General features: G+C 39.1%; 1 protein-coding gene across 1 annotated transcript in view; it reads right to left on the reverse strand.

Moving 5' to 3' along the window:
* Positions 1–14,541, reverse strand: part of LOC112909868 (solute carrier family 5 member 4) — a 47,134-nt gene that overhangs the window by 15,814 nt on the left and 16,779 nt on the right. The window contains exons 7-10 of the mRNA XM_025986015.1: positions 13,361–13,441; positions 10,825–11,045; positions 5,408–5,543; positions 4,296–4,403 (exon numbers count right to left, since the gene is read on the reverse strand). Coding sequence (XP_025841800.1) covers positions 4,296–4,403; positions 5,408–5,543; positions 10,825–11,045; positions 13,361–13,441 — 546 coding nt within the window. The remainder of the gene's footprint in view (positions 1–4,295; positions 4,404–5,407; positions 5,544–10,824; positions 11,046–13,360; positions 13,442–14,541) is intronic.

Here is a 14,541-nt window from a genome sequence, read left to right on the forward strand (position 1 = left end):
CTTACAGCAAGTATAAAGCATTTTCTACCTGTGCATCTCACCTCTTGGTTGTCTCCTTATTTTACTCTACAAGCCTAGAAGTGTACTTTAGCTCTGCTGCTCCCCAGAGCTCCCATGCAAGTGCAGTGGCCTCGGTGATGTACACATAGTCATACCCATGCTGAACCCCTTCATCTATAGTCTGAAGAACAGAGATATAAAGAGGGCTCTGAAAAGAATCTTTGGGGTTCCAGTGATGCAGTGGCCAGTCATCCTGGGGCTGAAGATATGCCCATGATTGTAAGACTCATAGCCTCAGAGCCAGAAATGCCATTCTTTGAACAGGCTGTGAAAGTAGAATCTGCTCATTCTATTGATTTCCTGGAATTTCCATTTGTTTGAATTCAACTTCTCCATACCTTTAAGTAACTCACTTATTAAGATTCTGCTCTGTCTCATATACAGACTCTTTACCCTTTTCCATTTTCATATATCCCTAATGGCCTCTCTAAACTTAGATCACAAATGCCTGGAAATCTCTTTTTTAATTTAAATTCAATTAGCTAACATAAACTACCTACTTAGCTTTACATGTAGATTTCAATGATTTATCAGTTGTTATATGATAAACATCATCTGTTTATCATATAACACCTAGTGCCCATCAAATAACATGCCTTCTTTAAAGGCCACCACCCAATTACCCCATCTCCCACCCACCTCCCTCCTTCAACCCTCATTTTGTTTCTTAGTTAAGAGTCTCTCATGGTTTTTCTTCCTCCCTAATGACTTCCTATTCAGTTTTCTCTCCCTTATCATATGATCCTCTATGCTGTTTCTTATATTCCACATATTAGTAAACCATATGATAATTATCTCTCACTCACTGACTTATTTCTCTTAGCAGAATACACTCTAGTTCTATCCACTTTCTTGTAAATGGCAAGTATTGCTCCTGTCTGATGGCTAAGAAGTATTCCATAAAAAAAAAATAAACTGACGTGCCTGTCAACATATATCATTGTGTGGCATTTCCTGCATATTTCCTGACCATTTGAGAATACTCAATACAGAATTCTGGTTATAAATATAAACTTAGAGATAATTTGCTGGAACTTAAATCTGGGAGAGAAAAAACAATGTGCCATCGTTCTTTGGGGAGAGAACCTCTCAGCTTCCTGAAGACTTAGGGAACTAGAGAGGGAAAAGAGAAGTAGATAGTTCTGTTGAAGTTTTTGGTGGGGAGAGCAAAGAGTTTTAGATATTATGGTCACTTCATCCTCCAGTTCTCTCTTATTAGTAATGCCCCTAAAACTCCTGGGACAAAGTGTTGAATGAGATGAATGGGTGATGTCACTTGTGGGTCATGCTCCCTTCTTCCTAACAATGCTCATGTGTGTCAGAAAGGAGAAAAATCACAAAAGTGTTAGCTGATATTTGATGGACCTAAGGTACAAGATCACCTGGTTGTTCCTGAGCCCCATACTCTGCTGTTTCTGAACAACACAGAACACCTTCTAGCATCCTAGTAATTTAACTTTTTCACATGTGTAATTTATTTTCTATCTCATTACACTAGAATGTGAGTTCCAAGATATAGGGGATTTTGTGCCTATTTCACTGATGTTTTCTAAGCATCATGGCAGTGTCTGGCACATAGCAGGCACTCAATAAATAGTTGTAAATTAAATAGACTGAGGTCTATTATTTGGCTATAACTGGTCTAAAGAAAGCAGGATAAATATTAACTTCTAGCTTTCTGACATTATAAGTTTGTATCTATGCAAAACTTTTAATTTTAAAAAAGATTTTATTTATTTATTTGAGAGAGAGAGAAAGAGAGCTAGAGACAGAGCACATACAAGCAGGGGGGAGGGAGAAGCAGACTCTCTGCTGAGAAGGGAGCCTGAAGTGGGACTTGATCCCAGAACACTGGGATCATGACCTGAGCAGAAGGCAGAAGGCAGACACTTAACCAGGTGCCCCTATACAGCACTGTTTTAAAAAATATTTTATTTATATTTATTTGAGAGAGAGAGAGAGAGAGAGAGAGAGAGAGAGAGAGATTTAAGTAAAATCAGAGCTCAAAGAGAGAGAACATGAGTTGGGGGAGGGACAGAGAGAGGGAGAAGTGGACTCAGCAGAGAGTCTCACATGGGGCTTGATCCTGGAACTCCAGGATCACAACCTGAGCCAAAAGCAGATGTTTGACTGAGCTACCCAGATTGCACTCTATGCAACCCCCTTTTTTTTTTTTTTGACAAATCCATTATTTAAATGCTCTTGATTGCCTTGCCTTGGAAGACGTATTGTATCCAAAGGAGTAAGGATTCTTTTAATGGGAATTATATCTCATTCATCTCTCTATTCTCCAGGCTCAGCACAGGGCTGGTAACCTATAGAAAGTGCCCAAGAGGCAGCCCAGGTGGCTCAATGGTTTAGCGCCGCCTTCAGCCTAGGGCCTGATCCTGGAGACCCAGGATTGAGTCCCACGTCAGGCTCCCTGCATGGAGCCTGCTTCTCCCTCTGCCTATGTCTCTACCTCTCTCTCTCTCTCTTTCTCTCTGTGTCTCTCATGAATAAATAAATGGAATATTTTTTAAAAAGTGCTCAAAAAAAGTGCTCAAGAAATGTCTGAGGAGAAAGGAGAGAAAATGAGTGAAAATATCAGTGAGGGTGACAAAACATGAGAGACATCTAACTCTGGGAAATGAACAAGGGGTAGTGGAAGGGGAGGTGGGCAGGGGGTTGGGATGACTGGGTGATGGGCACTGAGGGGTCACTTGGCGGGATGAGCACTGGATGTTATGCTATATATTGGCAAATTGAACTTCAATAAAAAAAGAAATGTCTGATGAAGACAACTGAATTAATGGAATTTAGGATTATTAAGGATTATACCGTAATCCTTCCTCATGGTCCATTGTAGACCAGGTCAGGTCTCTGAGGCAGTCCCAGCATTACTGTTTTTCTTTTTTTTTTTTTTCAGCTTTATTGAAGTATGATTGACAACAATTGTATATAGTTAAGGTGTACAACATGCTGTTTTGATATATGTGTACATTGTGAAATGATTACCACAATTAAGCTAATTAACATATCTATCCCCTCACAGTTATGGTTTTCTTGTTTTGTGGTGAGCATACTTGAGATCTTTTTTTTTTAAATAAATAAATTTTTATTGGTGTTCAATTTACCAACATACAGAAAAACACCCAGTGCTCATCCCGTCAAGTGTCCCCCTCAGTGCCCGTCACCCATTCCCCCCCACCCTCCTCCCTCCTCCCCTTCCACCACCCCTAGTTCGTTTCCCAGAGTTAGGAGTCTTTATGTTCTGTCTCCCTTCCTGATATTTCCCACACATTTCTTCTCCCTTCCCTTCTATTCCCTTTCACTATTATTTATATTCCCCAAATGAATGAGAACATACACTGTTTGTCCTTCTCCGATTGACTTACTGCACTCAGCATAATACCTTCCAGTTCCATCCACGTCGAAGCAAATGGTGGGTATTTGTCGTTTCTAATGGCTGAGTAATATTCCATTGGCATACTTGAGATCTATTTTCTTAGCAAATTTTAAGCAGACGTTATTATTAAGTACAGTATTCCTGCTGTACATTAGTTCTCCAGAACTTATTCATCTTGCAACTGAAAGTTTGTACCCTTTGACCAACATCTTCCCATTTCCCCCACCCCTCAGCCCCTGGCAACCACCATTCTACTGTTTGTATGTGTTCCACTTCTTTAGATTCCACATATAAATTACACTGTTTGTATGTGTTCCACTTCTTTAGATTCCACATATAAATTACATTTTGAAAAAAAAAATTACATTTTGTAGTATTTGCCTTTCTTTATCCAACGTATCTCACTTAGAATAATGTCTTCTAGGTCCATCTATGTTGTTGCAAATGGCAGGTTTCATTTCTCTAAAGGCTGAATAATATACTATTATCTATACTCATCTATCTACCTATCTATCCATCTATCATCTAAATGTGTGGGAAATATCAGAAAGGGAGACAGAACATAAAGACTCCTAACTCTGGGAAACGAACTAGGGGTGGTGGAAGGGGAGGAGGGTGGGGGGTGGGGGTGAATGGGTGATGGGCACTGAGGGGGGCACTTGACTGGATGAGCACTGGGTGTTATTCTGTATGTTGGCAAATTGAACACCAATAAAAAATAAATGTATTATAAAAAAATAAAAAAATAAAGAAAAAAAATAAAATCACAAAAACATAAAAAAAATAAAAAAATCATCTATATATAATTACATTTTCTCCATTCATTTAAGCATGGACATTTTCTTACCATCAGGCATCAGTTCCAGCACCATCATTGGGTAGGCATAGTTAGTGCAGCCGACTTCAATGCCACAGTGTTTCACACATTCAGAAGGTACAATACAGGCCACCTTCTCTGAGGAGGGATTCAGATAAGTGGGTTCAGTGAGGGGGGTCCACAGGTAAGATCTACAACCATTGGACATAGAGACAAGTTGTACATAATGGGTGAGAGGAAAAACATTTGCTGGGACATTGGAGATTCAATTTTGAATTCCACAACATGAATCTGGTCCCTGTTTATTTCATACCTATAGCTCCCCTTGCACTAATTTAAGGGGCAGCATTTCTCTTTGGGATATGGCCCAGACAGAGCATTAGAGCAAACGGGGGGAGCTGATTCCATCCTCCAGAAAAGCTGCAAGAGCATAAATTCTCCCACAGGCACAGAACTCCAGAGATAAAAACAACAGCCACAACAATAATATTCAGGAAGTTAGTTCGGTGTTCAGTCATTTAGCCCAGTGTTTTCCACCTACATCTAAGAAGAAGTGTGACTTGTGATTGTTATTGGGGGTGATGTTCATGTAGGTTGAAGCCTCCCTTTGCTGCGTCAGTTGTCCAACCCCATGGCGATTTTTTTTTTGCTTAAACAATTTTATGACAACAGATAGCAAAAGATGATTTAAAAAACTCCTAGGATATTAACCCCTAAACACATTAGCTTCTTTTAGTTTTTTTAAATTCTTTTTTAATCTTTTTCCACAGAAAAATGTCTTTTTTTGTAGCTATGGTAATCATTCAGATAATATTTTGTGGTCTGCTTTATCCATTTAAACATAATAACTTCAGCATTTTACCAAGTTTTGAGAAAGTCTTTGGTATTTTGTGTGTAATTGTCCATAAAGGGGGCATATAATAATTTCTTTGGCCATTTTCTCCTTGTTGGATATATAGGTGTCAAATATATCAAATTTTCCTGTTTCTGAGCCTCTGCAAAAACTGTTCTCTCTAACCGGAATTGTGTTTTTACTTCCATTCATAATGGGTTTTCTAGCTTATCAAGATTTTAATACATCTTAAAACCTTTACTTAGAATTCAAGCATAAAAGAAAGAGAATTCATGAATTAATGGCTTACCTGTGTATAGGATGCGGCTGATCATTCCTGGCATCACCATGAGGAACATGGGCAGTAGTTTCAGGTACCCACACATGATGCAGGCAGCCTTCACATGAGACATGTTTTTACCTGATAGGCAGCGCTGCACAATTACCTGCCAGGAAAACATGACATAGTCATTAAACAACTAGAGGATGATTTCAAAGAAGGGGAGTGTTTCTTTTTAGGGATTAATGTTACAATAAGATATGAGTTCATGAATAGTGGAAAACAATGGGTGTCAGAGTAAAATCAGAATTCAAATACCTGCTCCTCTTTTTTTTACCTTTTTTTTTTTTTTTTACCTGCTTCTCTTATGTGAGTATTTGGTTTTGTGAGACACAGGTTTCTCATCTCTGAAAAAGTTTTCTCTCGTAGGACATTCTGAATATTTGGTATAATGTTTGTAAGACTTTTGTTACATATAAGTCAATGCACATCACTAATATTAAAATGTTTACAGTTCTCAGGCTGCATTGTACAATGGCCACATGCTTTTCCAGGTACAAAGCTGTCACTACTGATCTTTGCCACAAGTTGTGTTTAAGCAAACAATCCAATCATGAAATGGGCAAAAGACATGAAGAGAAATCTCACAGAGGAAGACATAGACATGGCCAACAGGCACATGAGAAAATGCTCTGCATCACTTGCCATCAGGGAAATACAAATCAAAACCACAATGAGATACCACCTCACACCAGTGAGAATGGGGGAAATTAACAAGGCAGGAAACAACAAATGTTGGAGAGGATGTGGAGAAAGGGAACCCTCTTACACTGTTGGTGGGAATGTGAACTGGTGCAGCCACTCTGGAAAACTGTGTGGAGGTTCCTCAAAGAGTTAAAAATAGACCTGCCCTATGACCCAGCAATTGCACTGTTGGGGATTTACCCCAAAGATACAGATGCAATGAAACGCCGGGGCACCTGCACCCCGATGTTTCTAGCAGCAATGTCCACAATAGCCAAACTGTGGAAGGAGCCTCGGTGTCCATCGAAAGGTGAATGGATAAAGAAGATGTGGTTTATGTATACAATGGAATATTCCTCAGCCATTAGAAATGACAAATACCCACCATTTGATTCAACATGGATGGAACTGGAGGGTATTATGCTGAGTGAAGCAAGTCAATCAGAGAAGGACAAACATTATATGTTCTCATTCATTTGGGGAATATAAATAATAGTGAAAGGGAATATAAGGGAAGGGAGAAGAAATGTGTGGGAAATATCAGAGAGGGAGATAGAACATAAAGACTCCTAACTCTGGGAAATGAACTAGGGGTGGTGGAAGGGGAGGAGGGCGGGGGGTGGGGGTGAATGGGTGATGGGCACTGTGGGGGGCACATGACGGGATGAGCACTGGGTGTTATTCTGTATGTTGGTAAATATAACACCAATAAAAAATAAATTTATTAAAAAAATAATAAAAAAATTGAAAAAAACAAAAAAAAAACAAGTTGTGTTTAAGTTGTGCTTTTAGTGTTGTAGGCACCAAATAAGCCATATACTCATCGGTATCTCTCTATCATTAGGGGGAAATCGTCCCTTTGAGAAATCAAGCTAATTGCCATAGAAACATCCATCAGAGTCAGGCAGCCATCAGAAGAGAACTCTGAGGCATTCATCTCTAAATTTCTACACAATATTCTGAGGGCCACATTGAGTTATGAATCAATTATAGTGGTTCTGGGAAATTCAATGCATGTAATTTCATAATTTTCATGTAAGTTGTGTAATCTCTTTACTAAGAATTTTCTAGTAAAGCAGTATTTCTACCCATAATACCATAACTTCTTGACATTTTTCTTCTCAAGGAATGTCAGAAAATAGGCATGGCCTTTTCTGCTTAATTCTCTTCGGAGAGACAAATCTATTAGGGATAGCAACAGTGCTAGGGGAGCGGGTGCCATCTTCAGACAGAGGGCTTGAAGCAGAAAGTTGGAGAGACAATACAAATTACAGGTGAGGAGAGGAAGCAAGAAAGATCAGGTATCAGATTTCAGGGTGAATGTGAGACCATTTACAGGAGATAAGTCAGGTGGTCAGAGACAAAATGTAAATAATAAAGATGGTTGCAGAAATCAATGCACAGATGCATTCTTTGGTAGATATGTTGAGGAAATCAGTTTATTATATAGAGAAAAAGAAAACTGATCACTCATTGACCCCACAAGTGACCATTGGTTTAAGATGGGTTAAAATGGTGAAATTACAAGTTTGAGGTGACAGAGACTATTTAAGGTGAAGAAAACTTCAAAACAGAAAACAAAAACAAACTCAGAAAATGAAAAATAAGATCTTGGGAGTTATAAATACAAAGGCAGAAAATTGGAGGATAATATTGAGGAAATCTAGAAAGTAGAGCAGAAAGGTCAAGAGATGAAATATGGGGGATGAAAGATAAGAATACTAGAAAACCAGTTGAGGAAGACCAACACCCCAAATTGGAAGGTCTCCAAAGAAAACAAAAAGCAAGCAAAGAAAGAATACCTCCAATTCATTCAAGACATCAATTTACAGATTAAACTGGCTCACAGTGGCCTCACAATGGACAAAAGTAGATCTACACAAAATAGTATGTGTGAGCAAAGGAACAAACAATCCAATCACGAAATGGGCAGAAGACATGAACAGAAATCTCACAGACGAAGACATAGACATGGCCAACAAGCACATGAGGAAATGCTCTGCATCACTTGCCATCAGGGAAATACAAATCAAAACCACAATGAGATACCACCTCACACCAGTGAGAATGGGGAACAAGGCAGGAAACCACAAATGTTGGAGAGGATGAGGAGAAAGGGGAACCCTCTTGCACTGTTGGTGGGAATGTGAGCTGGTGCAGCCACTCTGGAAAACTGTGTGGAGGTTCCCCAAAGAGTTAAAAGTAGACTTGCCCTACGACCCAGCAATTGCACTGCTGGAGATTTACCTCAAAGATACAGATGCAATGAAACGCTGGGACACCTGCACCCCGATGTTTCTAGCAGCAATGTCCACAATAGCCAAACTGTGGAAGGATCCTCGGTGTCCATCGAAAGGTGAATGGATAAAGAAGATGTGGTTGGGGATCCCTGGGTGGCGCAGCGGTTTGGCGCCTGCCTTTGGCCCAGGGCGCGATCCTGGAGACCCAGGATCGAATCCCACATCAGGCACCCGGTGCATGGAGCCTGCTTCTCCCTCTGCCTGTGTCTCTGCCTCTCTCTCTCTCTCTCTCTGTGTGACTATCATAAATAAATAAAAATAAAAAAAAATAGTTAAAAAAAAAAAAAGAAGATGTGGTTTATGTATACAATGGAATATTCCTCAGCCATTAGAAATGACAAATACCCACCATTTGCTTCGACGTGGATGGAACTGGAGGGTATTATGCTGAGTGAAATAAGTCAATCAGAGAAGGACAAACTATATGATCTCATTCATTTGGGGAATATAAAAAATAGTGAAAGGGAATAAAGGGGAAAGGAGAAAAATGAGTGGGAAATATCAGAAAGGGAGACAGAACATGAGAAGCTCCTAACTCTGGGAACCGATCCAGGGGTGGTAGAAATGGAGGTGGGTGGGGAGGGGGTGACTGGGTGCTAGGCACTGAGGGGGGCACTTGATGGGATGAGCACTGGGTGTTATTCTATATGTTGGCAAATTGAACACCAATAAAAAATAAATAAAAAAAGAAAAAAAGAGAAAATATCAGCGAGGGTGACAAAACATGAGAGACACCTAACTCTGGGAAATGTACAAGGGGTAGTGGAAAGGGAGGTGGGCAGGGGGTTGGGGTGACTGGTTGATGGGCACTGAGGGTGTTACTTGGCAGGATGCGCACTGGGTGTTATGCTATATGTTGGCAAATTGAACTCCAAAAAAAAAAAAAAAAAAAAAAAAAAAAAAGAAAAAAGAATTTTCCCCAAAACAGAAAACAAAGAGTATGTTGTGATGAAATTTCAGAATACTGAGGACAAAAGAAAGACAAATTTCCAGAGAGATCAGGAATAACTTCAGGCTTCTCACCAGTAATGGTGGAGGTCAGAAGAGAATGAGTTAGTTTATGACTTTGAGAAAATTATTTCCAACCACACACGTGTACATGGCCAGAAGAACACTTTACGAAAATCTGGAGTGATGACATTTTCATATATGAAGACAAATCCATAATAAATTTATCTCCTGTTTTTCTTAGGAACTTACCAGAGAATTCAATTGCCTTGAAAGAAGGAGTAAACCAAGAAAGAAGATATCATGGGATACTGGAAATAAGAGATATAACCCAAGAATGAGACAAAGGGAATCTCAAATATGGTAGTGAAGGGGGTCCTGAATTAGGATGGGCACCAGGCATAGAGAGCAACCCAACAGTTTGGAGAGGCCAAAGGATCTGAGAGAAAATGAGAAAAAGAGTTGGTAGGATATTTGATTTTTTTAAAAAAGATTTTGTGTATTTATTCATGAGAGACACAGAAAGAGAAGCATATATATCAGACATAGGCAGAGGGAGAAGTAGGCTCCCTGCAGGGAACCCGAAGTGAGACTCAATCCCACGACCCCAGAATCATTCCCTGAGCTGAAGGCAGACACTCAACCACTGAGCCACCCAGGAGTCCTGATATTTGATATGTTTTGAAGAACACATAAGGGAGATTTAGGCATTCTGCAGAAGGTTTGGTGTATAATGAGTAATGATTACAAAAAAAATTGAAACAAAAAATTAAGAATTATTTATTCCAGAGAAAAGTGAAAGCTAAAGAAATATCAATCAGAATATAATGTGGCTCAGCTGTGAATTATATTTATGTAGTTACAAAAATGGTAGCACTGAATGCTGATCTCACTAAAACTGTGAATTAGTTTTATTAGGAGGATGGAAGAATAGGAGGTAGAGGACTGAATAAAGAAAATTGAAAGGGCTAAACCTTCATCTTTCATTAATGGAAGCCAATAGAAATATCCTAAAACTGGAAAATCAAAAGGGAGCAATATAGTATTTATTTAAATCATTTGAGGATCAAATTTACAATCAAATTTTGATCCAATGGGTCTGGGTACCTTCTGAGAGCATTTATTTCTCATGAGCTCCAAGGTGGTGACATCCACTCCTAATGGTTCACTGATCAAGCATTGAATACAATGATTTAAAGAAGAGATATGCATACCAAAATACTTAACCGAAGGAGCTGAAAATGTTTGACTTTGAGAGACAAGAAAAAGATTAGAGAGCAGGACAACGGATATCTATTTTTCATAACAAGCCTTTTAGAAGTGCCTGACTCTTTAAATGATGTATGTGTGTGTGCATATGTGTGTGTGTATGTGTGTACAAAATAGAAACTAGATGCTTTTCTATGAGAGGAAAAAGAGCAACATAAACATTTATACACCACACACAAACTTCACCTGATCTGTGCACCAGTACCACACAGCTACGATGGTCATTCCAAATATCGTTCCTGGCCATGGAAGATCCCCAGTGGCAGCATCTCGGAAAATGTGGAAGGAGTCAGCCTGAGGAGTGTAGCACTTGGGGCTGATTGTCAAGTTGTCCCCCTCAACTATGGATGGGATGGCATTCATGTACTTCTCTGTAAAACTCTCATAGCCTCCCACTTCGGCAAATGCTGCAAAAGTATTGGATAAAATGAAATGTTTCACAGAAATCAAAGACACCTACTGTTTATTCCTTTGTGGTGGAGGTATCCAAGCATCTCCAATTAGCCTGGTCAAGTCCTCAGAATTCTTAGAGAATCCATGTCTTTCTGCTATCTCTACTGTCATTGACAATGCTATCATGTGTTCACAATGCAGACAAAATGAATCACTCTTTAACCTTTCTTCTTATGTTGCTCTTGAAAATTTTTTTATATGTATATTTTTATTGGAGTTCGATTTGCCAACATATAGTATAACACCCAGTGCTCATCCCATCAAGTGCCCCCCTCAGCACCTGTCACCCAGTCACTGCATCCCCCTGCCCATGTCCTCTTCCACTACCCCTTGTTCGAAAATTTTTATTTAGTGTCTAGGCCGATGGTAAAAATAAAAATGTTATCCAACAGACTGCTTTGATGTCTCACAACCATCCAAAACAGAAATAAACAGGTAACAGAATGAGACTAACAGAGTTAGCCATCAAAAAGCCCCAACTCCTCTGAAAGGACCAGAAGCAATGGTCTCTGTTCCTGATACAAAGCCTCGCTATTCTGACTTTATGAACAGTCTGGTTTTCTGATGCAATACTCTATTATTCTCATGCTGCAATAAAAAATGGGAAGATAAGGAACAGAAATTGAAGGTAACAGATTATGTGTGGTGAGATGAAATGGCGAGACTCAGTCCACTGGGGGGTCTGGAAAGGCAAGAGAAGCGTAGAAAAGAACCATAATGGATGGAAACCCTAGACAGAACAAGGATGAACCCAGGCATCTAGGCCCACTTAGTATAAGCTTGAAGAGTGCAAAATTCATCAGAGTATCATACATTCATAGAGTTGAGGTTGATATTAATTTACTTTTTCGTTACTTATTTCATTTAGCATCAAAATGTTTGTATGTGCCAAACATCTGTACTGGGATCATGCACAAAATGAAAGTGCAAGACAGCAACTTAATCCAATGGAGGATACAGACCATACAAGGAAACGTTCTGCTAAGGGGAATATGGTTTGTAACAACAATACATGAAGGATGCTAGGAGATGAGAGAGTCCCCTGTCTTCATCCTAAGGAAAGGAGAAGGTTTAGAGAGATTGATGCCAGACGTGCATTGCCAAAGCTAGACACCAAAGAACCATAAGTAAGAATAGCATAGAAGTTAGATAAATATAAAGTTTGTAAGGAATGGTACTAGCAGTTGTCTTTGGAGTTGCTCTGTACAACAGAACTTTCTGCTATGATAGAACTGTTCTGTATCTGTGCTGTCCAATACGAAAATTACCAGCCATATATTGAGCATTTGAAATATGGCTGGGCAAGTGAGAAAATGAATTTTAAATTTTGATCAATTCAAATTTAAATAGCTGTGTATGTGACTAATAGCATCTATGTTGTGTCAAAATCACCAACTCTCTTTGCGAATTTGTTGTCTTCGTAGTTTTATCAGTTTTTGCTTCATGTTATCTTCAAGCTCTATAATTAGGTGCATGCACATTCAGAGTTGTATTCAGTGCAGCTTTTTTTTTTTTATTCAGTGCAGCTTGAGTGAGTGGAACGTGGTGGCTGCAGGACAAGGGAGGGATGTTTTTATCTTTTTTTTTTTTTTGGATGTTTTTATCTTATATAAACTTGTTTTTATCTTATATAAACTTATATTAACTGTGTGCATGGATTTCCTGTGCAAAGATAAACAAATACCATAATGAAAGAAAACAAAAATAGGCAAGCTGTAAATTAATCAATAGTGCTTGCTACATGACTTAAGAGAATGAACTGATACTAAATAAGCAAGAGTCATAAAGGAAAATCCAACCCGTGGTTGTATATTCTAACAACAGAGGGAGTAACATTGATAATTTCCATCTGAAAGTCATAATGAAGTTAACAGTTATCATTATGTTAACCATTCTTAATATTTAATCTTTCATTTTATGAAGAGTCTTATATAATGGTTTCTGGAGCATTGAATCCCATGCACCAATATTTTTGTAAAATTATCAACCCAGTGACATTAATTTTGTCAATTCCAGACACAAACATATTAAGATTAAACCTGAGCAATAATTTTTTTAAAGGAAGTAGAGTTCTTCCTTCTCATTTCGTCATGCTGAGATAATATAGCAAGAAAGAAGTTCAGTAGATGTTTCAATGATGTGAATTGTATAAATGGGTAGAACGTGTGACTGGCCAGATAGAACAGGGAGGCAGCAGTCAAGAGCAGTTGGCCTGAACAGAAGTCTCATGACTTCGAGCCCCAGGGCACTGCACACTATCATCACTTACCATACCCCATGAGAATAAAAGAACCTATTAGCATAATGATGGTCTGGAGGGTGTCTGTGTAGATAACTGAGGCCAAGCCCCCTGTGGAGAGAAAGAAAAGAATCAGGACATTTTATCCTTGTTTCCTCATCTCTTTGCCTTCACCTTTACATTCTCCTCAAACCAAACCCTAGAAACTCAGCAGAGAACATATGAAAAGCTATTGGCCACAGGCTTCTCTTGGCATCATTATCTCCTTGGTACTCATGTGTCTCATTGATCTCCTGTCTCCCTTGCCTGGCAGCCTTGACTCAAAGTTTCTATGAGTTATAGTGGAATTCTACCCTCATGTGAGTTTCTGAATATTAAATAGTAGAAAAGGTAAAACTTTATTATCATGAAAGTTTCTCTAACAATCCTTCAATTCACTCCATTTAGCATAATATACTGGTCCTCAAAAATTTGAGCACAGCCATTTTGCTCTATATTGGAACATATTATTGTTTCATAAATTGAATGACAGAGTCATTGACTTATATTTTGCTTCATTGTTGTATAAACAACTTCTTTTTCAACTCTAGACTTGCCAGATTTTTAGTGCTATGGAAAAACAAATCTGATCCTGTAAATAGAAGACTCATGTCTTCATATTTCACTTATTTTGAAACATATGCTAAGCGTATGAAATGGCTCTAGAGCTAGCTTGATTGTTCCAGCAGTTATTTTTCTTTATTCTTTCCAACTGCGCTGGTATAATTTCATTTTCATAAGTTAGTAGGGGTTGGACATTGGGGGAATGGATGTGGCCCATGGGAACCTGCTTGGACTGTTGCCACATACTTTTTCCCTACAACAAACTCACAGCTCCAATTCTCCTCTCCTGATTCTACCATTCAGAACCCAGGCATCCTGGATTTGCTAGTTTCACATCTGAGCTGCTATTTCATTCTGACTTTCCATGTGTATGATATGCTGGATTCCAAATGCCAGTTTGGGTATTGAACACATGGCTGAGCCAAACTACTATTTCCCTACTTCACACCTGTCACATCATTATCATCAGTCAAGGTGCTCACACCAAATACTGAAGATTTTTTTTGAAATGGAAATGTTGGGATCCCTGGGTGGTGCAGTGGTTTGGCGCCTGCCTTTGGCTCAGGGAGTGATCCTGGACACCCGGGATCGAGTCCCACGTCGGGCTC

Source organism: Vulpes vulpes, chromosome 10 (assembly GCF_048418805.1).
Source record: "Vulpes vulpes isolate BD-2025 chromosome 10, VulVul3, whole genome shotgun sequence".
In the NCBI taxonomy this organism is placed as follows: Eukaryota; Metazoa; Chordata; class Mammalia; order Carnivora; family Canidae; genus Vulpes; species Vulpes vulpes.